Genomic DNA, 25559 nt, shown 5'->3' with positions numbered 1-25559 from the left:
AGAAGGCCCGCGCACAGCAACAAAGACCCAACACAGCCAAAAGTAAATAAAATTAATTAATTAAAAAGAAAGACTATCAGTTTTATAGGTCTCTCTTTTTTTCAATAGGTCACTTATGTACAATGTTTAAGATTAAGACTCTCCCAGAATCATTGATTCATTACTTTTATGCACAAAAAGAAAATTTCATTTCATGACTCTTCTGACCAACAAAAGAAATGATTATTTATACATCCTCTAAAATTACATATATTAATTTGAATACTTTTACTCATCATGGTCAACTAGCACAAAAATCCTACAAAAATCCTTCACATATTAGTAAACTTTTGAAATCCAGATGGCTCACAGAAGGGTTTATGCAGACACCCTTTAAAGGATAATTTCATGATTACTACATATGGAAAAAATTTCAATTTAGTAGAATTTTTCCCTCCCCACTTTATCTAAAAAGTTTGTTCTGAATAGAAAAATTAGGCCATTTAAAATTCCGTCTTATGCACTTTCATCGTAAAGTGTAAAAATACCATTTGTTATTGGAATTATAAATTGAGAAGACCTGAACTTTCAAAGATTCAGGATTTCATTTGCTAGGTCTGAATCTGAAAGATCAGCACCTACAGAAAACTAAGGCAAAATAAATAAATGACAATAGATTTTCAGAAATCAAAATGGGGTTTAGAAAAGGTTTATAAAAATACAACTTTGTAATAGGAAAGGGCTGAAACAAGAGATAATACTAAAAATCCATAAAGGAAAAGGTTAAGTTTGACTATATCAAACTGGTTTGGTAGGGTATATGCTAGACCTTTTCAGTGCATTTTAATAGATACTGATGAAATACCTAATTTTGTTGTACATGATTTTTTTCCTAAGTTGCCTCATTTATGCATGTTTTTCTGCAACCAGCTTTTCTCATTTAAAAATGTTTTAGAGTTCTTCGTACCCACATAAAGTTATCCCTTTCTTTTTAAATGTTGTACTATATTGTAAAGTATTATATACTATGGTTTAGGTAATCAACCATTCCTTCTTTTATGTACATTTAGGTTACTTTCAATTTCTCCCTACAATGCAGCATATCTTTAAATGTGCTTCTTTGTATTTAGAAATAATTATTTCTCTAGATTGAATTCCCAGAAAAAAATTGCTGAGTCAAAAGGTATGCATGTTTAAAATTTTGATAGATACTGGTACTCTCCACACAAGCCGCACCAGTTTACACTTCACCATAATGTATGAGAGTACCACTTCCTACTACTACTTTCAACAGTGAGTAGTGTCAGTCTTTTAAATATCTGCTACTAATGTGGACAAAAAGAAGTTATTCATCTATAACTTGTGTAGTTATAAATAGTTGAATATCAATAACCAGAGAATGCTAAAAAACTAAATAAGAGAAATGTGTCATTTGCTTCCAGGTCAGTGCTGACAGTTGCTTGTGAACAGACTGAAGTTCTGCTTTTTGATCCTATATCTTCAAAGCACATAAAAACACTTTCTGAAGCTCATGAAGACTGTGTAAATAATATAAGGTTAGTATTGTAGTGAAAAAGTGAACTTTATTAATGTGACCCAGAATATTCTGTTTTGGAAGTTAATGAAAATTTATAATGCCTTGTCCAGCACTACTAGGTGATACACATTTGGAATTGTGGAACATAGCCCTTTAATTACAAAACTTACTGTTAACCATTTTGGATTGGAATCTTTCTGAAATGCATTTTCACTTCCATGTGATCTCATCTTTTCTCCTTGTGTATTAGGGTCATCATTATGAATCTCAGCCATGTATTATGATAGTCCTATAATGCTTTTGGGCACTCCCACTGCTTAGCCTCTGTCACCACCAGCCCCCAAATTCATACTATTGAGGGAAAAAAACACATATGCACAGAAAAACTTCTTTATAGCATTGTTGGAAGCTCCTTAAATTCTCAATAATGTGGGAAGTAGATAACAGTTGAATAGCTTGGTGGACTAATATGCAGTGATTAAAATGATGGTTACAGAGACTACATATCAGCATAGACAAATGCTTGCGATAGTACAGGTTAAAATCATAAAAATTATATAAATATGACATGATGCAGAAGAAAAAGATTAGAAGGAAATATTTTTAAATGCTTACAGTGGATGTGTTAGAATGAATGGATTATGAGTAATTTTCTATTTTCTAAACTTTATATAATAAGATTATATGACTTTCATAATGATTACTTTTAATGTTCAAAAAATAATAATTTATGAGGAAATTACTTCTAGTCAAGGTGACATATTGAATTTTGATGTAACCTCTAGCTCCAAACATATAGAACAATAGATTAAATAGCACAAAAGATACAGCCAGGCTCTGAAACAACATAAACATCTTTGTGGCCATATGGCCAGACTGGAACACAGACACAAAGCTGTTACAGGGTTGAAACCATAAGCCCACTGGGTTTTCAGTCAGGCACTGACATATAGTAGTTTAGCTCCTGTCAGGAATCAAAAATGCTAAAAGTGTTTCATGTGAGGCAGGAACCAGAGCCAGAATTACTATATGAAGCCAGGGGTTTATTTGGAATGAGGCTGAAAAAAGGAAAAAGCTATTAATTACCTGGGGCTGTAGGTTTTAGATGATAAAGATACAGCCTCATGACCAGGAATTGAATGAAGCCATTGTTGAGTCGGTGACTGAAGGTATATATGTGATAGCTCCAATATTATCATGAAACTGGAGGCCTTAATGTCATTATGAGGCCTAGTAGTGGATTTGGTTCCAGAAATCCAAGTGGGGGCAACTATAAAACCATTAAATAGGAAGAAAGAGAAAAAATTTTTAAATCTTTCTTGCTCAAAATAAGCCTATATAACCAAAATTCCCAAACTCATGAAGACATCTAATATTAATATCATAACAAAACCAGCAACTAGAACAGGTATTTTCTCTGGATAAAATTAATTTTTTGGAGTAGTCCAACAAAGACTTTATTTTAAAAAATGAATTATTTTATTTTTTTTCGACTAGGTAATACATGCACGTGGTACAAAATTCAAAGGTACAAAAGGGTAAACAGTGAAAAGTAAGTCTATCTCCCACCTCTTTCCCCTAGCCACCCAGTTCCCCTCCCCAGAGGCAACCACTATTACCAGTTTCTTGCTATCCTTTCTGAGATAGTTCATGCATGTACTAGCATATGTACACACATATACATAAACTTTTATATAAGTGGTAGCATTCTGCACATACTATTATATACGTTGGCTTTTTCACTTAATGACATATTTAAGATCATTCCATATTTGTACCCATGGGATGATTTTATTCTTTTTAACGGCTGCATAGTATTCCATTGATTGGAAGAAACTTTAAAGCATTTTTAGTATGCTCAAAGAAATAAGGGATACTTCCCATTAATAGCTCAACATTATGAAAAAAAATAGGTTAATGTGGAAAAAAGCCAACTAGAACTTTTGTAAATTAAAAGTATAGTTGGTATATTAAAAAACTTAATAAACGGGATAAACGTTACCCTTTGCACCACTGATGAGAGAATTAATGGGTTAGAAAATATTAGTAAAAATTTCACCCAGAGATTGATTGAGATGTATAATATCTCAGTTACAGAAGAAAGAAGTTGCAGAGATTGGAGGAGAACTAAAATTTGAAGGCACAATGGCTGAGAATTTTCAGCATTGAAGGACCTGAATCCTTGAATCAAAAGTAAACTCTGGAATCAAGTGGGTTAAACAAAGATAAAGCTACATCTAGACAGGTTGTGGTGAAATTCTAGAATATCAGATAAAGAGAAAATCTTAAAAGCCACCAAAGTTAGAGGCCAGATTACCTTCAGAGGTACGATAATTGAACTGACTGGTTTCTTATCAACAACAGTTGATGCTAGGAGACAAAGGAGTAATATCTTAAATACTAAGACAGAGTAATGTTTAATACCATTTCATATCCAGGTAAATTGTTATTCTAGAATAAAGAATTTTGATTCAGTGAAATTATAAATGTTAATTATTAATAGCAGAAAGATAATAATTTAGGATTTTTGTGGGGGAGGGTGCATTTAAAACAAAGTTAAAACGAAAACTCTAGATTAGCACTATCCAATACAATTATAATTTTAAATTAAAAATTGTCTAATAGTCACATTAAAAAAAAGACATGAAATTAATTTTTAATAATATATTTTATTTACTCCAGTATGCCTAAAATGTTCTCATTTCAACATGCAGTCAGCATAAAAAATACTGAGATATTTTATTGATACTTTCATTTTCTCATGCTAAATCTTCAAAATCCAGTATATATGTTACACTTAGAGCACATCTCAATGCAGACTGGCCACATATTAAGGACTCATTAGCCACATGTAGCTAATGGCTACCAAACTGCACATTGTAGCTCTGGATGGTAACAACAAATAGGTTGTACGTGTGGGGAAATTTTGTTCAGTGGGAATGTATAACATTTAAGGTCCACATCATGTTCAAGAAGAGGACAGAAATATTAACTAATTTCACACTCTTTCAGAACAATCTATAATTAAGTATATATGATTAAAAAACAAAAATAATAAAACTATAGTTTATAGCTTCCAAACCAGCAAAGGTGGGTGGCAGAGAATATTGAAAACTTGATCAGTTCAGTAAAAGAAAGGAAAGCTTAAAAAAGTAAAAAAAAATAAGCAAAAGAAAGGAAGGATAAATAGAAAACAGGAAGTAGAAATAGTTCCAAATATATTAATAGTTCACAGTAAATATAAATGGATTGATCTTCTTTATTAAAAGGCACAGAGATAGCAATTTGAATAAAAAACAAAATCACGTATATACTCTTTATGGAGATACCAAAAATAAAACTACCCAGAAATGGGTAAAGAAAACTGATGTAGGTTATCATTATTGGACAGATATAAGAGCAAAGGTTTTTTATATTTATTTATTTATTGTTTTACGTCTTTATGGGAGTATATTTGCTTTACAATGGTGTGTTAGTTTCTGATTTATAACAAAGTGAATCAGTTATACATATACATATGTTCCCATATCTCTTCCCTCTTGCATCTCCCTCCCTCCCACCGTCCCTATCCCACCCCTCTAGGTGGTCACAAAGCACTGAGCTGATCTCCCTGTGCTATGCGGCTGCCTCCCACTAGCTATCTATTTTATGTTTGGTAGTGTATATATGTCCATGCCACTCTCTCACTTTGTCACAGCTTACCCTTCCCCCTCCCCATATCCTCAAGTCCATTCTCTAGTAGGTCTGTGTCTTTACTCCCATCTTACCCCTAGGTTCTTCATGACATTTTTTTTTCTTAGATTCCATATATATTTGTTAGCACATGGTATTTGTCTTTCTCTTTCTGACTTACTCCACTCTGTATGACAGACTGTAGGTCCATCCACCTCACTACAAATAACTCAATTTCGTTTCTTTTTATGGCTGAGTAATATTCCATTGTATATATGTGCCACATCTTCTTTATCCATTCATCTGATGATGGACACTTAGGTTGTTTCCATCTCCTGGCTATTGTAAATAGAGCTGAAATGAACATTTTGGTACATGACTCTTCTTGAATTATGGTTTTCTCAGGGTATATGCCCAGTAGTGGGATTGCTGGGTCATATGGTAGTTCTATTTGTAGTTTTTGAAGGAACCTCCATACTGTTCTCCATAGTGGCTGTACCAATTCACATTCCCACCAGCAGTGCAAGAATGTTCCCTTTTCTCCACACCCTCTCCAACATTTATTGTTTCTAGATTTTTTGATGATGGCCATTCTGACTGGTGTAGGATGATATCTCATTGTAGTTTTGATTTGCATTTCTCTAATGATTAATGATGTTGAGCATTCTTTCATGTGTTTGTATATCTGTCTGTATATCTTCTTTGGAGAAATGTCTATTTAGGTCTTCCGCCCATTTTTGGACTGGGTTTGTTTTTTTGTTATTGAGCTGCATGAGCTGCTTGTAAATGTTGGAGATTAATCCTTTGTCAGTTGCTTCATTTGCAAATATTTTCTCCCATTCTGAGGGTTGTCTTTTGGTCTTGTTTATGGTTTCCTTTGCTGTGCAAAAGCTTTTAAGTTTCATTAAGTCCCATTTGTTTATTTTTGTTTTTATTTCCATTTCTCTAGGAGGTGGGTCAAAAAGGATCTTGCTGTGATTTATGTCATAGAGTGTTCTGCCTGTGTTTTCCTCTAAGAGTTTGATAGTTTCTGACCTTACATTTAGGTCTTTAATCCTTTTTTTTTTTCCGATACGCGGACCTCTTACTGCTGTGGCCTCTCCCATTGCGGAGCACAGGCTCCAGACGCACAGCTTCAGTGGCCATGGCTCACGGGCCCAGCCACTCCGCGGCATGTGGGATCTTCCCAGACCGGGGCACAAACCCGTGTCCCCTGCATCGGCAGGCAGACTCCCAACCACTGCGCCACCAGGGAAACCCTTTAATACATTTTGTGCTTATTTTTGTGTATGGTGTTAAGGAGTGTTCTAATCTCATACTTTTACATGTACCTGTCCAGTTTTCCCAGCACCACTTATTGAAGAGGCTGTACTTGCTCCACTGTACATTCCTGCCTCCTTTATCAAAGATAAGGTGACCATATGTGCATGGATTTATCTCTGGGCTTTCTATCCTGTTCCATTGATCTATATTTCTGTTTTTGTGCCAGTACCATACTGTCTTGATTACTGTAGCTTTGTAGTATAGTCTGAAGTCAGGCAGCCTGATTCCTCCAGCTCCATTTTCCATTCTCAAAGCCAAGATTGCTTTGGCTATTTGGGGTCTTTTGTGTTTCCATACAAATTGTGAAATTTTTTGTTCCAGTTCTGTGAAAAATGCCAGTGGTAATTTGATAGGGATTGCATTGAATCTGTAGATTGCTTTGGGTAGTAGAGTCATTTTCACAGTGTTGATTCTTCCAATCCAGGAACATGGTATATCTCTCCATCTATTTGTATCATCTTTAATTTCTTTCATCAGTGTCTTATAATTTTCTGCATACAGGTCTTTTGTCTCCTTAGGTAGGTTTGTTCCTAGATATTTTATTCTTCTTGTTGCAGTGGTAAATGGGAGTGTTTTCTTGATTTCACTTTCAGATTTTTCATCATTAGTATATAGGGATGCCAGAGATTTCTGTGCATTAATTTTGTATCCTGCTACTTTATCAAATTCATTGATTATCTCTAGTAGTTTTCTGGTAGCATCTTTAGGATTCTCTATGTATAGTATCATGTCATCTGCAAACAGTGACAGCTTTACTTCTTCTTTTCCGATTTGGATTCCTTTTATTTCCTTTTCTTCTCTCATTGCTGTGGCTAAAACTTCCAAAACTATGTTGAATAAGAGTGGTGAGAGTGGGCAACCTTGTCTTGTTCCTGATCTTAGTGGAAATACTTTCAGATTTTCACCATTGAGGACGATGTTGGCTGTGGGTTTGTCATATATGGCCTTTATTATGTTGAGGAAAGTTCCCTCTATGCCTACTTTCTGCAGGGTTTTTATCATAACTGGGTGTTGAATTTTGTCAGAAGCTTTCTTTGCATCTATTGAGATGATCATATGGTTTTTCTTCAGTTTGTTAATATGGTGTATCACGTTGAATGATTTGCGTATATTGAAGAATCCTTGCATTCCTGGAATAAACCCCACTTGATCATGGTGTATGATCCTTTTAATGTGCTGTTGGATTCTGTTTGCTAGTATTTTGTTGAGGATTTTTGCATCTATGTGCATCAGTGATATTGGCCTGTAGTTTTCTTTCTTTGTGACGTCCCTGTCTGGTTTTGGTATCAAGGTGATGGTGGCCTCGTAGAATGAGTTTGGGAGTGTTCCTCCCTCTGCTATATTTTGGAAGAGCTTGAGAAGGATTGGTGTTAGCTCTTCTCTAAATGTTTGATGGAATTCGCCTGTGAAGCCATCTGGTCCTGGGCTTTTGTTTGTTGGAATATTTTTAATCACAGTTTGAATTTCAGTGCTTGCGATTGGTCTGTTCATATTTTCTATTTCTTCCTGATTCAGTCTTGGCAGGTTGTGCATTTCTAAGAATTTGTCCATTTCTTCCAGGTTGTCCATTTTATTGGCATAGAGTTGCTTGTAGTAATCTCTCATGATCTTTTGTATTTCTGCAGTGTCAGTTGTTACTTCTCCTTTTTCATTTCTAATTCTATTGATTTGAGTCTTCTCCCTTTTTTTCTTGATGAGTCTGGCTAATGGTTTATCAATTTTGTTTAGCTTCTCAAAGAACCAGCTTTTAGTTTTATTGATCTTTGCTATCGTTTCCTTCATTTCCTTTTCATTTATTTCTGATCTGATTTTTATGATTTCTTTCCTTCTGCTAACTTTGGGGTTTTCTTGTTCTTCTTTCTCTAATTGCTTTAGGTGCAACGTTAGGTTGTTTATTCGAGATGTTTCCTGTTTCTTAAAGTAGGATTGTATTGCTATAAACTTCCCTCTTAGAACTGCTTTTGCTGCATCCCATAGGTTTTGGGTCGTCGTGTGTCCATTGTCATTTGTTTCTAGGTTTTTTTTGATTTCCTCTGTGATTTCTTCAGTGATCACTTCGTTATTAAGTAGTGTATTGTTTAGCCTCCATGTGTTTGTATTTTTTACAGATCTTTTCCTGTAATTGATATCTAGTCTCATAGCGTTGTGGTCGGAAAAGATACTTGATACAATTTCAGTTTTCTTAAATTTACCAAGGCTTGATTTGTGTCCCAAGATATGATCTATCCTGGAGAATGTTCCATGAGCACTTGAGAAAAATGTGTATTCAGTTGTTTTTGGATGGAATGTCCTATAAATATCAATCAAGTCCATCTGGTTTAATGTATCATTTAAAGCTTGTGTTTCCTTATTTTCATTTTGGATGATCTGTCCATTGGTGAAAGTGGGGTGTTAAAGTCCCCTACTACGAATGTGTTACTGTCGATTTCCCCTTTTATGGCTGTTAGTATTTGCCTTATGTATTGAGGTGCTCCTATGTTGGGTGCATAAATATTTACAATTGTTATATCTTCTTCTTGGATCGATCCCTTGATCATTATGTAGTGTCCTTCTTTGTCTCTTCTAATAGTCTTTATTTTAAAGTCTATTTTGTCTGATATGAGAATTGCTATTCCAGCTTTCTTTTGGTTTCCATTTGCATGAAATACCTTTTTCCATCCCCTCACTTTCAGTCTGTATGTGTCTCTAGGTCTGAAGTGGGTCTCAGGTAGACAGCATATATATGGGTCTTGTTTTTGTATCCATTCAGCCAGTCTGTGTCTTTTGGTGGGAGCATTTAATCCATTTACAGTTAAGGTAATTATCGATATGTATGTTCCTATTCCCATTTTCTTAATTGTTTTGGGTTTGTTATTGTAGATCTTTTCCTTCTCTTGTGTTTCTTGCCTAGAGAAGGTCCTTTAGCATTTGTTGTAAAGCTGGTTTGGTGGTGCTGAACTCTCTCAGCTTTTGCTTGTCTGTGAAGGTTTTAATTTCTCCATCAAATCTGAATGAGATCCTTGCTGGGGAGAGTAATCTTGGTTGTAGGTTTTTCTCCTTCATCACTTTCAATATGTCCTGCCAGTCCCTTCTGGCTTGCAGAGTTTCTGCTGAAAGATCAGCCGTTAACCTAATGGGGATTCCCTTGTGTGTTATTTATTGTTTTTCCCTTGCTGTTGTTTATATGTTTTCTTTGTATTTAATTTTTGACAGTTTGATTAATATGTGTCTTGGCGTGTTTCTTCTTGGATTTATCCTTTATGGGACTCTCTGTGCTTCCTGGACTTGATTAACTATTTCCTTTCCCATATTAGGGAAGTTTTCAACTATAATCTCTTCAAATATTTTCTCAGTCCCTTTCTTTTTCTCTTCTTCTTCTGGAACCCCTATAATTCGAATGTTGGTGCATATAATGTTGTCCCAGAGGTCTCTGCAACTGTCCTGAGTTCTTGTCATTCTTTTATCTTTATTCTGCTCTGCAGTAGTTATTTCCACTATTTTATCTTCCAGGTCACTTATCTGTTCTTCTGCCTCAGTTATTCTGCTATTGATCCCTTCTAGAGTATTTTTAATTTCATTTATTGTGTTGTTCATCATTGCTTGTTTCATCTTTAGTTCTTCCAGGTCCTTGTTAAATGTTTCTTGCATTTTCTCTATTTTATTTCCTTTGGATCATCTTTACTATCATTATTCTGAATCCTTTTTCAGGTAGACTACCAATTTCCTCTTCATTTGTTCCGTCTGGTGAGTTTTTATCTTGCTCCTTCATCTGCTGTGTGTTTTTCTGTCTTCTCATTTTGCTTATCTTACTGTGTTTGGGGTCTCCTTTTTGCAGGCTGCAGGTTCGTAGTTCCCGTTGTTTGTGGTGTCTGTCCTCAGTGGCTAAAGTTGGTTCAGTGGGTTGTGTAGGCTTCCTGGGGCAGGGGACTAGTGCCTTTGTTCTGGTGGATGAGGCTGGATCTTGTCTTTCTGGTGGGCAGGTCCACGTCTGGTGGTGTGCTTTGGGGTGTCTGTGGACTTATTATTATTTTAGGCATCCTCTCTGCTAATGGGTGTGGTTGTGTTTCTGTCTTGCTAGTTGTTTGGCATAGGGTGTCCAGCACTGTAGCTTGCTGGTCGTTGAGTGAAGCTGGGTGTTGGTGTTGAGATGGAGATCTCTGGGACATTTTCGCCGTTTGACATTACGTGGAGCTGGGAGGTCTCTTGTGGGCCAGTGTCCTGAAGTTGGCTGTCCCACCTCAGAGGCACAGCACTGACTACTGGCTGCAGTACCAAGAGCCTTTCATCCACACAGCTCAGAATAAAAGGGAGAAAAAGTAGAAGGAAAGAGGATAAAAGAAAATAAAGTAAGATAAAATAGTTATTAAAATAAAAAATAATTATTAAGAAAAAAAATTTTTTTTAAAGTAAAAAAAAAAAGCGGATGGATAGAACCCTAGGACAAATGGTGAAAGCAAAGCTATACAGACAAAATCTCACACAGAAGCATACACATACACACAAAAAGAGGAAAAGGAGAAAAAATAATAAATCTTGCTCTCAGAGTCCACCTCCTCAATTTGGGATGGTTCGTTGTCTATTCAGGTATTCCACAGATGCAGGGTACATCAAGTTGATTGTGGAGATTTAATCTGCTCCTGAGGCTGCTGGGAGAGATTTCCCTTTCTCTTCTTTGTTCGCAAAGCTCCCGGGGTTCAGGTTTGGATTTGGCCCCGCCTCTGTGTGTAGGTCGCCTGAGGGCGTCTGTTCTTTGCTCAGACAGGACGGGGTTAAAGGAGCCGCTGATTCGGGGGGCTCTGGCTCACTCAGGCCGGGGGGAGGGAGGGGTACGGAGTGCGGAGCGAGCCTGAGGAGGCAGAGGCCGGCGTGACATTGCACCAGCCTGAGGCGCGCTGTGCGTTCTCCCGGGGAAGTTGTCCCTGGATCCTGGGCCCCTGGCAGTGGCGGGCTGCACAGGCTCCCCGGAAGGGAGGTGTGGATAGTGACCTGTGCTCGCACACAGGGTTCTTGGTGGCGGCAGCAGCAGCCTTAGCGTCTCATGCCCGTCTCTGGGGTCCGCAGTGTTAGCCGCGGCTCGCGCCTGTCTCTGGAGCTCCTTTAAGCAGCGCTCTTAATCCCCTCTCCTCGCGTACCAGGAAACAAAGAGGGAAGAAAAAGTCTCTTGCCTCTTTGGCAGCTCCATACTTTTCCCCGTACTCTGTCCCGGCTAGCCGTGGTGCACTAACTCCCTGCAGGCTGTGTTCACGCCGCCAACCCCAGTCCTCTCCCTGCGCTCCAACCGAAGCCGAGCCTCAGCTCCCAGCCCCGCCCGCCCCGGTGGGTGAGCAGACAAGCGTCTCGGGCTGGTGAGTGCTGATCGGCACCGATCCTCTGTGCGGGAATCTCTCTGCTTTCCTTTCCGCACCCCTGTTGTTGTGCTGTCCTCCGTGGCTCCGAAGCTTCCCCGCTCCGACACCCACAGTGTCCGCCCACGAAGGGCCTTCCTAGTGTGTGGAAACCTTTCCTCCTTCACAGCTCCCTCCCACTGGTGCAGGTCCCGTCCCTATTCTTTTGTCTCTGTTTATTCTTTTCTCTTTTGACCTACCCAGGTATGTGGGGAGTTTCTTGCCTTTTGGGAGGTCTGAGGTCTTCTGCCAGTGTTCAGTAGGTGTTCTGTAGGAGTTGTTACACGTGTAGATGTATTCCTGATGTATCTGTGGGGAGGAAGGTGATCTCTGCGTCTTACTCTTACGCCATCTTCCCTGACTTCTCCAGACCAAAGGTTTTAATAAGGAAAGTGCAACAGTAAATATTAATAAAAAGAAAAATTCACTAAGAAGATATCATAGGGGCTTCCCTGGTGGCGCAGTGGTTGGGAGTCCGCCTGTCAATGCAGGGGACGCGGGTTCGTGCCCCGGTCCGGGAGGATCCCGCATGCCGCGGAGCGGCTGGGCCCGTGATCCATGGCCGCTGAGCCGGCGCGTCCGGAGCCTGTGCTCCGCAACGGGAGAGGCCGCAGCAGTGAGAGGCCCGCGTACCGCAAAAAAAAAAAAAAAAAACCCAAAAACAAACAAAACAAAACAAAAAAAAAAAGAAGATATCATAATCATGAGCTTGTATACAACTTCAAATTAAGAAAGCAAAAACAATAATAATGAATTACATGTCTATAATCATATTAAGAGATTTTAATACAGTTCTGTCCAAAACTGGTAAATCAAGCAGATAAAAATTAGGTTGTAGAAGATTGTAAATACCTTGAACAACCTTTCTACTAAAAATAGAAATGCTGGATAAATTTTTTTTTAATATTTTTTTAAATGTAGAGTTGAACTGATAAGAAAGAAAGGAAGCCTAGGGCCAAAAATGAAGCAGGAATGCAAAGAAGTAAACACGTACTCAGCTGGCTTTTTACCCTGAAGGCATCTGCCAAATGCCTGTGACTCTTGAGTTTCTGTTTTGACAGGTGTGAGGAGTACAAAGGACAGGAGAGTTAATTCTACGTCCAGTTCAAGGTGAGGAGTCTAATAGAAAACTCTGCATAAGGCTGGGGACTGCAAAGGGCTACAATTTCAGCATAAAGGTGATCTAGAAATAAACCACCTTGTTCATCTAGACTGTGGCATTGGGTAGAGGGATATCAGAAAATCTCTGAATTTCTAACCACAAGCCAGCCTTCATGCAGCCTTCACACTGCGATATGGTCCAAAACCCTCCAGCCAGCAATTTTAAACTGGATCCAGCTTGGCAGGGCTGTCAGGTACCTGCAAAAAGAAACGCAAATCTTCTCTGAAGGAGCAAACTAAGTATTATAAAGAAGTCAGTTCTTCCCAAATTAATCTATGAATTTAGTGCAGTTTTAATCAAAATCCCAACAGAATGTTTTTTTTTTCTTAACTTGATTTAAAAGTTCATATTGAACAGCAAAGTGGCAAGAATGTCTGAGAAAAGTTTGAGGAAGACTGAGATTGTAGGAGTATTCACCCCTCCAGATATCAGACGTTGTCTTAGGACAGGGATAGATTAAGTGACCTATGGAATGGAATAGAACTTCCAGAAACAGACCCATGCATATATGAAAATTTTATATATGACAGCAGGGGCATTATAAACCAGTGGGGGAAAATGGAAAAGAGAATTTGTTATATGTATGAAAAAAGAAAATGAAATTAGATTTCTATCTCATACCATAACTAAAAATAACTGCCAGTTAAAGACCTAATTATGAAAGCAAACCTTTTTAGAAGAAATATAGAATATTTATGTTCTAAGTACGAGAAAGGATTCTTTTTAAGACACAAAAAGTATAAACCATTGAGGACTGATAAATTCAACTGCATTAAAATTTAAAACTTCATTATAACCAAAGACGTAACAGTGTGAGAAGGTAAGCTATAAGCTGGTGCGAGAAGATATTTTCAATGTACATAGCCAAAAAAAGGATTAGTGGGCTTCCCTGGTGGCGCAGTGGTTGAGAGTTCGCCTGCCGATGCAGGGTAGACGGGTTCGTGCCCCGGTCTGGGAAGGTCCCACATGCCGCGGAGCGGCTGGGCCCGTGGGCCATGGCCGCTGAGCCTGCGCGTCCAGAGCCTGTGCTCCGCAACGGGAGGGGCCACAGCAGTGAGAGGCCCGCGTACCGCAAAAAAAAAAAAAAAAAAAAAAAGGATTAGTATCCAGAATATATGAAACAATTACCTTAGAGCAAAATAGGCAGAGACTCGCATAAGAGAAAATAAAATGAGCAATAAATATGGAAAGATTTTCAAGCTTACTAGTTATGGAAATGCAAATAAAGATAACAATGAAGAAATATCAAATATTGACAAAGATGCTGAGAAATAGAAAATTCTTAGACATTATTGATGGAATATAAATTGGTAAAATTATTTTGAGCAATTTAGCAATATCTGGTAAAATTGAAGATCGATTGTTTAAAAGAAATTAAAGCACATGTGAACAAGGAAACGTGTAAAGAAGGTTCATTACAGCATCGTTAGTAATAGAAGTTGAAAACAAATCTCCATCAAGAGGAAGATAAGGGACTTCCATGGCGGTCCAGTTGTTAAGACTTCGCCTTCCAAGGCAGGGGGTGCAGGTTCAATCCCTGGTTGGGGAGCTAAGATCCCACATGCCTCGTGGCCAAAAAAACAAAACATAAAAGGAAGATAAATGAATTATATACTCATACGATGGAATACTATACGTCAGTTAAAATAAATGAACTAGAAGCATCAGCATCTGAGATATATCAGAACTAAAATGTCGAGCCAGAAAAGCAAATTGTAGAATGAGCTGTACAGTGTGATACCATTTATATAAAGTTTAAAAATAAACATAAACTTGATGAAGGCATGTATTTGTTTGTTCTCTGCTCTATCCCTAGCACCTAGAACTGTGCCACATAGTGGGTGCTCATTAAATATTTACAGAATAAGTTGAATGCAAAACCAAACTGTAAATTACTTATGGATACATACTTATGAATTCATAGTATTAAAAACTTGCAAGGGGAGTGACAAACAACAAATTTTGGATAGTGGTTCCCTCTGGAGAGGGAGGGAGGGGAATGGGATTGGGGAGGGATATACAGGGGTCTTCAATTGTGTTTGTAATGTTCAAAAAATCTGAAATATAACCAAATGTTAAAATTTGATAAAGCTGGGTGGTGGGTATCACAGATGTTTGTTATATTCTTCATAATTTTCTTTATGTTTCTAATATTTTACAATTTTAAAATTTCTTATCTCAAGAAGAAAAGACATGTCAAGTTGTTTGCCCCTACTCAAAATGACCTCTGACTAATTTGCTATTAGAATTTGTGTTCTTTTTCAATGTCAGTTCTCATTTGATGCTATCAATGTGACTGCCCTAGAACCCCACACCTACAAATTTGAATTTGCTTCTTATCTGTTTGTTAGAAAAACAGATTTTGAAGCTATTTAGAAGTACATATCACTTAAGTGTTTTGAGTAAGGATCTGAAAGGTCCTCTGGCATGAGCTTAATTGTGTATTACTTATTAATTTTTTGAGTGCTTACCATGTGCCAAACCTTTTGTGAAGCACTTTTGATACATTATATTGTTTAATCCTCACAGTATCCTGATGTGAGACAGATATTGTACTCATTTTAAGGAATGAAGAAACTGCAACTCAGATAAAGAGATTTCCCCGGGGTCTTTTTATAGGAAGTGGTAGAGCTGGAATTCATACTCAGTTCCATTAGACCACCTCACTGTACTGTTCAGAGATATGGACATGCATTTCCTGGTTTGGTTCTAGATAGTCATTTTCCACATACTTAGTAATGTCTTCTAGTTCATTTCTTAGTTTTGAGGTTTGCTTATATTGTAAAATAAAAATATTGATAGTTGTGGAGAGTATTTTCTGTTGCTTCATATGAAAGTAAGGGAAAAAATATGTAATTTAAATTCTTAAGCCCAATATACAGCCTTACTTCTCATTCATGAAGGTTTAAGAGTTTAAGAGTCCATTTAATAATCAAGGTCCCCCAGTTATGAGGTTAGAGGGGGAACTGAGGTTATCCTAAGAATATTTACTTAGTGATATGGCAGTTAAAAAATTAGTACCCATTTAAATATTCCAGGATCTGCTTTTCCCTCCCACTGTCTTTGTTGGTCTTTTCCTGATTGTTATATTTCAAACAATATAATGTAGGTGCAGTGCTTATCATGGGGAACATGAAATTTCTGATCTTGTAAAGGATGTAAAATTTTGCAAGGCCTTGAGAGTGATGTTAGAGAACTGGTCAAAATCATTGGCAAATGAGGATCTGATAGAGTGAGACTAGTTATCAATTAGAGAAAAGAGAACGACAGAAATGATGACATGATAGAAACTTCAAAGAATTATGTGAATATCCCATAGGACTAAGGAAAGGCCTTTGGGAAAATTGATAAAGACCTTGAATGTTATACAGAAATGGCCCTCTTTTTATTATAGTACAAAATTCAGATATGAAGTAAGGATGTCATATTCTGCTTCATAATTTCATTGGAAAGATTATGCAAAAAACCCAAACATTTAATTTATTCTTCTAAGAATTTGCATATAGTTAAATAAATTTTAAGAGGCCTTTTTTGATGATTTTTTTTAAAAAATATACAACACTTCCTTTCCCTTGTACAATGAAATGTTGGTACCTGTTTTAAGAAAATTCAATTTCAGTTGCTGTTATCCTTTACCAATCATCCTCTGATAATGAAGACCTCAATTTATCCAGAGCTGTCATATACTGGAGTTTAATGGAGACATATGGAAAAGTTCTGTAATTCAGAAACTCATAGATTTCAATGTGTATGGAGTGTCTCTTGTTTATTAGAGACCATGTAGTTAAAAATACTTTATAATTATTAACTTATTAGGTAGACTAAGTTTTAATTTGAGAGGATTGGGCCAGATCTCCAAGACTTATCTACCACTTTACACTTTCCGTGTCTACTTACTTTGGGATAAGAATTGTTGAGGGTGCTTTAACTGGTCTCCTAGTCTACATTCTTAATTTTCTATAATTTATCTACTCTCTTTACCAATGATTCTCCAGTACCAAAATTTTTAACAGGTAATACTTTGAGGGAAAAATGAGAAAACTAAAGTCTAAGTATTGAATTTTTCATTAAAGTAAACTTATTCAATTAAAAATTATTAACTTTTGTTCCATGATTTTCTGCATTACTGATATTAAAATATCCATGCAACAATAGTAATTTTTTTCAGTGGCCTTACTGACAAAAATTTTTAAACCAATCCCTCTATTTTATTTTTTATGAATATAGTTTTGGAACCTAGCCAGCTCAGAGATCCTTCTGAAAGTCTTAACCAATCATGTCACTTTCTTGCTTAAAACCCTTCAAGGTGGACCACTGCGGCCTACAGCAATATAATCCCACTGGGGTTTTGAATCCATATGTGCATTATTTTCTGTACGAAATAAAATAGCTTAGTGTTTTTTCCCCTAAATTTTTCAAATATATAAAGATGCTTCTATGATGATGATCAATTTATTTTAAAAGTCTGACTTGACTTTCCAGTAGCCTTTGTTATTTTGTATTTTTTTAAATCGTATAATTCCTGTCAAGTGTGGAAGTCATTGAAATACTTTTACTTTTAAAAGCCTCATCAGTAAAGGTAAAACTATAAGGAGAAAAAATGGATTTGACAATATAATAATTAAATTTTTGATATGGTAAGAAAACATGTGAACCACGTTTAAAGATAGAAATATATGGAAAACATATTCAACATACTGTATTTGAAAAACTGAAGAATATTAGTAATATTTTGTAACTCAATAATAAAACTAATATTGCAAGAGGAAAATCAGCAAGGAATATGAATAGCAATTCCCTAAATATAATCTTCCAATTAATATGAAAAAAGTTCAACTTTACTAAAAATAAGTTTCAACCTAAAACAAGACGATATTTTTTTCCTAGCACTTAGCACAGGTATTAAAAAATACCTCTGTGGGAAGGGTTTGGAGAAGCAGACACTCTCATAACCGCTGGTAGAACTAGATATTGGTATGTTCTTTTGAGGACAATTTGTCTATATGTATCAAAAGCCTTACCTTTAAAAAAAAATCCCTTTTTACTTAACAATACATTTTTCTGGAAATGTATTTAGAAAAATAACTAGGAATGTGATTAATATTTAGCTGTTAGCATATTCATCATTGTGTTTTGAATAGTAATAAATTGGCAGCAATCTAAACATCCAAAAATTGCAAATTAGTTTAAAATAGAAAAGATTATGGTTCACTCATACGGTGAATGCTATTCAGCCATTAAGAATTATTTTGTCAATAAATCTTTAATGACATGGCAAAATAGTTATGAAATAATATTAGGCTTGAAATACATGAATTAGGCTAAATATCAATTACAGTGGTTATTTTTGGTGTTGGATTTTTTTCCATTTAAAAAAATATTTTCAATGGGCATGTATTTATAATTAAGAAATAGTTATTGGGAATCACTATAGAATAATACCATGATGTATTCTCTACTTGTCTCTACTTTTCCACACACAGCACTTCTAACTGCTGTTGCCTCTCAGAGTACACCATCCCTGTACACACTTTTGTAACTTTGCTTACCCCTTGGCCACTTAGGGTGTTCCTGCTCATTTTTTTTAAGTCAGTTCAAATGACACCACCATGAAACCTGTCCTAAACATCCTCTTTTCTTTGCTTACTCCCCACACATGTATTTTGTATAACTATGTATTTCTAATGTCTTCTCCACTAGGCAGTAAACTTCTATCTTATTCATTTATTTAATAAATATTTGTGAGTGGGACTGTGTGTGTTGGGTACTGCAGATCTAATCATGAATTATGCAGACAGGTTTCCCCTGCCTTCAAGGAGTTTATAGCCTTGTAAATTTATTCCTTACACTGTAACATTAAGTATTACCATAGAACTGTAGAGTGCTTTGGGAAGTTAGAAGATCGGTAAATCTGGCCCAGGCTGGATAGAGAGAGAAGCCTTCCTGGAAGGGATGATAGCTGGCTATTAAAAAGAAAGCAAGTGTTATCCAGGTCAAGAGGTAGGGAGGATGTAGTTTCAGGTAGCAGAAACAGCCTGTACAAAAGCCTGGGATTTTAAAATCGTGTTAGTTTCAGGAAGGCCATTATGCTGTTGTGGATATTGAGATTGATTTCTGAGACAAAATAATTTCATATAATTCTAAATAATAATAATTCAAAATAACTATATATATATATATATATATATATATATATATATAAGAAACTCCAGAATTCATTTCTTCTGTGAGAGATTAGTTATATATAAAAGAATATGTTAGAGAAGGCATCCTAATGTTGAATTGAGCAGAAATTAAAATGTGATAGGTAGGTTATTTTTTAAGTGTTTATATAAAATATATTCTCACTAAGGATTGAGAAATTAGTGTAAAATAATTAAAAATCTGAATTATAGAGTATTTTAATTTTCTACTTTGTTTTTATAGAAGTATAGTTGATTTACAATGTTGTGTTATTTTCTGATATACAGCAAAGTGATTCAGTTATATATATATATTTTTCATATTCTTTCATTATGGTTTATTACAACATATTGAATATAGTCCCCTGTGCTATACAGTAGGACCTTGTTGTTTATCTATTTTCTATATAGTAGTTTGTTTCTGCTAATCCCAAACTCCTAGTTTATGCACCCCCCTTTCCCCTTTTGTAACCATAAGTTTGTTTTCTAGGGCTGTGAGTCTGTTTCTGTTTTATAAATAAGTTCATTTGTATCACCTTTTAGATTCCACATGTAAGTGATATCATACCATATTTGTCTTTCTCTGTCTTATTTCACTTAGTATGATAATCTCTAGGTCCATCCAGGTTATTGCAAATGGCATTATTTCATTCTTTTTTATGGCTGAGTAGTATTCCTTTGTACATATACATCACGTCTTCTTTATCTGTTCATCCGTCCTTGGACATTTAGGTTGCTTCCATGTCTTGGCTATTTTAATAGTGCTGCAATGAACATTGGGGTACATGTCTTTTTTTGAATTAGAGTTTCCTGATATATTCCCAGGAGTGGGATTGCTGGATCGTATGGCAATTCTATTTTTAGTTTTTTAAGGAACCTCCATACTGTTTTCCATAGTGGATGTACCAATTTACATTCCCACCGACAGTGTAGGAGGGTTCCCTTTTCTCCACATCCTCTCCAGCATTAATTATTTGTACACTTTTTTTTTTTTTTTTTTTTTTTGCGGTACGCGGGCCTCTCACTGCTGTGGCCTCTCCCGCCGCAGAGCACAGGATCCGGATGCAGGCCCAGCGGCCATGGCTCACGGGCCCAGCCGCTCCACGGCATGCAGGATCCTCCCGGACCGGGGCACGAACCCGCGTCCCCTGCATCGGCAGGCGGACTCCCAACCACTGCGCCACCAGGGAAGCCCTTATTTGTACACTTTTTAATGATGGCCATTTTGTAAGGTGATACCTCATCGTAGTTTTGATTTGCATTTCTCTAATAATTAGCAATGTTGAACATCTTTTCATGTGCCTATTGGCCATCTGTATGTCTTCTCTGGAGAAATGCCTATTTAGGTCTTCTGCCCATTTTTTGATTGGGTTGTTTGTTTTTTTGTTATTGAGTTGTACAAGCTGTTTGTATATTTTGGAAATTAAGCCCTTGGAGGTCACATCGTTTGCAAGTATTTTCTCCCAGTCCATAGGTTGTCTTTTCATTTGGTTTATGGTTTCCTTTGCTGTGCAAAAGCTTATAAGTTTGATTAGGTCCCATTTATGTAGTTTTGCTTTTATTTCTATTGCCTTGGAAAACTGTTAATTATCTGTTTTGTAATCTTGACTGGTCCAATAAAATGTTGCTAAGTGAGATTATTTGGGGAATGCTTTTGAATTAATAGATAAAAAATGATGGTATGTTTTCTCTTTTTTTTACTGAATGAAAGATTTTTTAAAGTTCTGTAGTGCTTTACAATTTTCAAAAGTTCACACAGATGATTTCATATAATCCCATAATAACCCCATTTTTTTTCCCCCTCCTACCCCTCTCCTGCCCCTCCCTGCTTCCCTCTCCCCACTGGTAACCACTTGTTTATTCTCTGTATCTGTGTCTGCCTTTTTAAAAATTTTATTCACTAGTTTGTTGTATTTTTTAGATTCTACATATAAGTGATATCATATAGTATTTGTCTTTCTCTTATTTCACTTAGTATAATGCCCTCTAAGTCCATCCATGTTGCTGCAAATGGCAAAGTTTCATTCCTTTTTATGGCTGAGTAGTATTCGATTGTATATATATAACACATCTTCTTTATCCTTCATCTGTTGATGGACACATAGGTTGATTTCATACTATGGCAATTGTAAATAATGCTGCTATAAACATTGGAGTGCATGTATCTTTTTGAATTAGTGTTTTTGTTTTTTTCAGATATATACCCAGGAGTGGAATTGCTGGGTCATATGGTAGTTCTATTTTTAGCTTCTGAGAAACCTCTATACTGTTTTCCACAGTGCCTGTACCCATTTACATTTCCACCAGCAGTGTATGAGGGTTCCTTTTTCTCCCCATACCCACCAACATTTGATATTTGTGTTCTTTTTGATGATAGCCATTCTGACAGGTGTGAGGTGATACCTCATTGTGGTTTTTTAATCTTTTCATGTGCCTTTTGGCCATCTGCATTTTCTCTTTGGAAAAATTAAAAATTAAAAGATGGGTTGTTAGTATTTTTTGATGTTGAGTTGTATAAGCTGTTTATATATTTTGGATATTGACCTTTTATCAGCTGTATCATTTGCAGTATCTTCTCCCATTCAGTAGGTTGTCTTTTCAAACTATTTTGTCAATAGTTTCCTTTGCTGTACAAAAGCTTTTAAGTTTGTTAAAAAATCTTATTAATTTATTAATGTAGTTTACAAACTAATTTATGCATAGCCATAAAATTATTTTGAAATATATATAATCACTAAGTAACAACAGCTTCCCACCCTAAGTCTTTTTTTTAATTAAAAAAATTTATTTTATATTGGAGTATAGTTGATTTACAGTGTTTTGTCAGTTTCAGGTGTACAGCAAAGTGATTTAGTTTTTTATATATATATATATATATATATATATATATTCTTTTTCAGAGTCTTTTCCCATGTAGTTATTACAGAATACTGAGTAGATTTCCCTGTGCTATAGAGTAGCACAGGGACCTTGTTTGTTCGTTTTTTAAATTAATTAATTTATTTTTTGGCTGTGTTGGGTCTTCGTTGCTGCGTGTGGGCTTTCTCTAGTTGTGGCAAGAGGGGGCTGCTCTTCGTTGTGGTGCATGGGCTTCTTATTGAGGTGACTTCTTTTGTTGCGGAGCACAGGCTCTAGGTGCACGGGCTTCAGTAGTTGTGGCATGTGGGCTCAGTAGTTGTGGCTCGCAGGCTCTAGAGCACAGGCTCAGTAGTTGTGGCGCACGGGCTTAGTTGTTCTGCAGCATGTGGGATCTTCCTGGACCAGGGCTCGAATGTGTGTCCTCTGCATTGGCAGGCAGATTCTTAACCACTGTGCCACCAGGGAAGCCCTATTTTTATTTTTTAATTTTTTAAAATTTATTTATCTATTTATTTGGCTGCGCCACACAGCTTTCGGGATCTTAGTTCCCAGACCAGGGATTGAATCTGGGCCCTCGGCAGTGAAAGCAGAGTCCTAACCACTGGACTGTCAGGGAAGTCCCTGTGGGGAATTTTTAAATTACTGATTCAATTTCATTGCTGGTAATTGATCTGTTCATATTTTCTACTTCTTCCTGGTTCAGTCTTGGGAAACTCTACCTTTTTAAGAATTTTTCCATTTCTTCTTGGTTGTCCTAGAAGTGAGATTATTTGGGGAATGGCTTTGAATTAATAGATTAAAAATTATGGCACTTTAGTAGCAATTTTTATATGTAAATGTATTCTAAAGAGAAATGCACTCTAAATAGATAGAGATGTTATTGGTAGCAGAGTAATTATTTCTCATAATTTTGAACACTTTATGCTTAACATGTTTCACTTGCAATTAAGTATTCAAAATCTCCTTTGTCTCCTATTAAATTGTCTCTCACCATTTGTGTTTCCTATACAGATTCTAAAATTCATTTTCTCTAGCACTGTTCTCTAAACACCCACCCCTATTTCTAGTTTTGAGTAAAAATCAATAATGTAAAACAGATAAAAATTGCAACATGGCCCTCACTAAATCATAGTATCCTTCTCTGTGGTTATGTGAATTACACTTACTATTTATTATATATTAGAATCACTGGGTTTATACAGTGAGTTTGTAGTCCTTTTTTGATTTGTTTTCTTGATTCCTAATACAGAGACTGCTTCTCAGTTTTTCTTTAATAAGAGATTAAATGAACTAGTTTTTCTTTTCTGCTTTGTAGATTTCTTGATAACCGGCTGTTTGCTACCTGCTCTGATGACACTACAATAGCACTATGGGATCTGAGAAAACTGAACAGCAAAGTATGCACTTTACATGGTCACACTAGCTGGGTGAAGAACATCGAATATGATACTAATACAAGACTCTTAGTAACGTCAGGATTTGATGGAAATGTCATTATTTGGGACACCAACAGGTTTGTGAATAGGAGGTCATGTTAGGATTTTGAACAACAAAAAAATGTTTTTAAGATGGTAAACAAATTCAGTGTTCTGTCTTAGCTCTCATATCTCTTTAGGAGAAAGAAACTGGCTTTGGGAAAAAACAATCAGAAAGTGATTCCATCTTGTTCCTTGCACTTAGTCACATATTGTGACTAAAAAACTTGGAGAAAATTATGTGGAAAGGAGACCAAGTAATATAGTTAATGATGAAAACTGGTTTATAAGATGAGTTTCCTGAATTTAAGGAAAAGTATTTTTGTTATTATTTCCTTTGTGGAACTGAAATGTTTTTCACTCTTTGGTCCTTCAATTCTATTTTGTAATTTTTGCACTTTGTTTTCATGCATTAAAAGAGTGGTTTCTCAGTTGGAGTGGTACTGATCCTTAGGGGAATGTTTGGAAATAATGTGTAGTGCAGTTTTAGTTGTCACTACAGGAGAAGAGAGGAGGATTTCTACTGGCATTTAGTGAGCAGGGATCAGAGTTTCTAAACATTCTGCAGTGCATGGGACAGTTTGCACAGGGGACCAGTCATCCCATCTAAAATGTCACTAATGCCTGTGTTGTGAAACACTTCTGTAGAATATCTCCTTATAGAGAATTGAAAGAGTTGAAGTTTGGGAAATAATTATAATATTCCTGTTGCTAGCTTTGGTAAAATGACAATACAGTAATATACACCAGGAATGTTTCTGAAATATTCTTTTTAGAGCTCATATGTAAAACTAGGGGGATATTCTTAAAGATTTCTAGTTATTCATATTGTTTGAGCAAAGCATAGAGCTACTGATTATCTTTAAACTAAGACAAGCGTGTCTGTTTAAATTTAGGACTAATTATTTTTTAGTTTAGAAATAAAATTTGAATAGGAATATAAATAACTTCCAAATTAGTAGAAGGATAAAAGCTAAAAAATACAATCAATCCAATAGAGGCAGAGAAGAAGAGGGGAAAATCATTTTTTAAAAAAAAAACAGGCAAATTAGGAAGCACAAGAATATGATAGGCAGATAATGGAATATCAACAATTAGAATAAGTATATATGGACTAATGTAACCAGTTATTAGATAGTACTAGATGGATTAAAAAAACAGAAACAAACTCTATGTTCTTCATAAGTAGTATACCTAAAACATACAAACACAGAAAGTTTGAAAGTAAAATGATGGGAAAAAATAAAAGATAAATACAAATCAAAGAAAAATAGTTATATCTACATTAATAGCAGACAAAATAGAGTTTAAGGCATACAGCATTATTAGTGATTTTAAAAAGGTACTATATTAGAAGGTTTATTTCACTAGAACATAAAAATTCTTATCTTGTGTGTACCTAATAACATAGCCTCAAACCATAAAAAGCAAAAACAGACAAGAAAAAAGTGAGAATCTCCATCTCAGTGGAAAATATTAACATCATTCTCTCATTTACTAATAGATAAAATAGACCAAAAAACTAGTAAGTCTATAGAATATTTTAATAATATTAATAAGCTTGATTTAGTAGGCATATGTAGAATTCTGCTCCCAAATAGTGAATACATCCTCTAAAGCAAAGTTTGAACATGTACAAAAATTGAGCGTGTTCTGGACTACGAAGTAAGTCTCAACCAATATCAAAGAATTGTTATCACACAAACCATTTTCCCTGATCCCAGTACAGTTTAATGAACCACAGGTAAATAAAAATTCCCAGGTTTGGAGACTTATAAACTTACTTCCTAAATAATTAATGGATCAAAGAAAAAAATCATAGTGAAATCAGGAGATAGATAGACTAAAAATTAATGAACTAAACAGCTTACTCAAAAAGTCTGAAAAAGATAAAAAAGAGTAACCCTGATGAAAGTAGATGTATGGAAATGATAAATATCTTTTTTTAAAAAAGCAGAAATTAATGAAATAGAAAATGAAATACAATAAAGATTTTTTAAAAGCCTG

The 25559-nt window shown here is 35.9% G+C and overlaps 1 protein-coding gene across 3 annotated transcripts in view; it reads left to right on the top strand.

The window, feature by feature from the left end:
- DCAF10 (DDB1 and CUL4 associated factor 10) overlaps positions 1 to 25559 on the top strand; it is a 56210-nt gene that overhangs the window by 12728 nt on the left and 17923 nt on the right. Inside the window, exons 2-3 of one of the 3 annotated variants that reach the window (XM_067743896.1) lie at positions 1422 to 1535; positions 23393 to 23590. In XM_067743896.1, the coding sequence (XP_067599997.1) occupies positions 1422 to 1535; positions 23393 to 23590 (312 nt within the window). The remainder of the gene's footprint in view (positions 1 to 1421; positions 1536 to 23392; positions 23591 to 25559) is intronic. The other 2 variants (XM_067743897.1, XM_067743898.1) reach the window with 2 other exon arrangements.

This window comes from Pseudorca crassidens, chromosome 7 (assembly GCF_039906515.1).
Source record: "Pseudorca crassidens isolate mPseCra1 chromosome 7, mPseCra1.hap1, whole genome shotgun sequence".
In the NCBI taxonomy this organism is placed as follows: domain Eukaryota; kingdom Metazoa; phylum Chordata; class Mammalia; order Artiodactyla; family Delphinidae; genus Pseudorca; species Pseudorca crassidens.
Note: the sequence above shows the minus strand (reverse complement) of the source record. Positions and strands in the feature narration are given on the sequence as shown.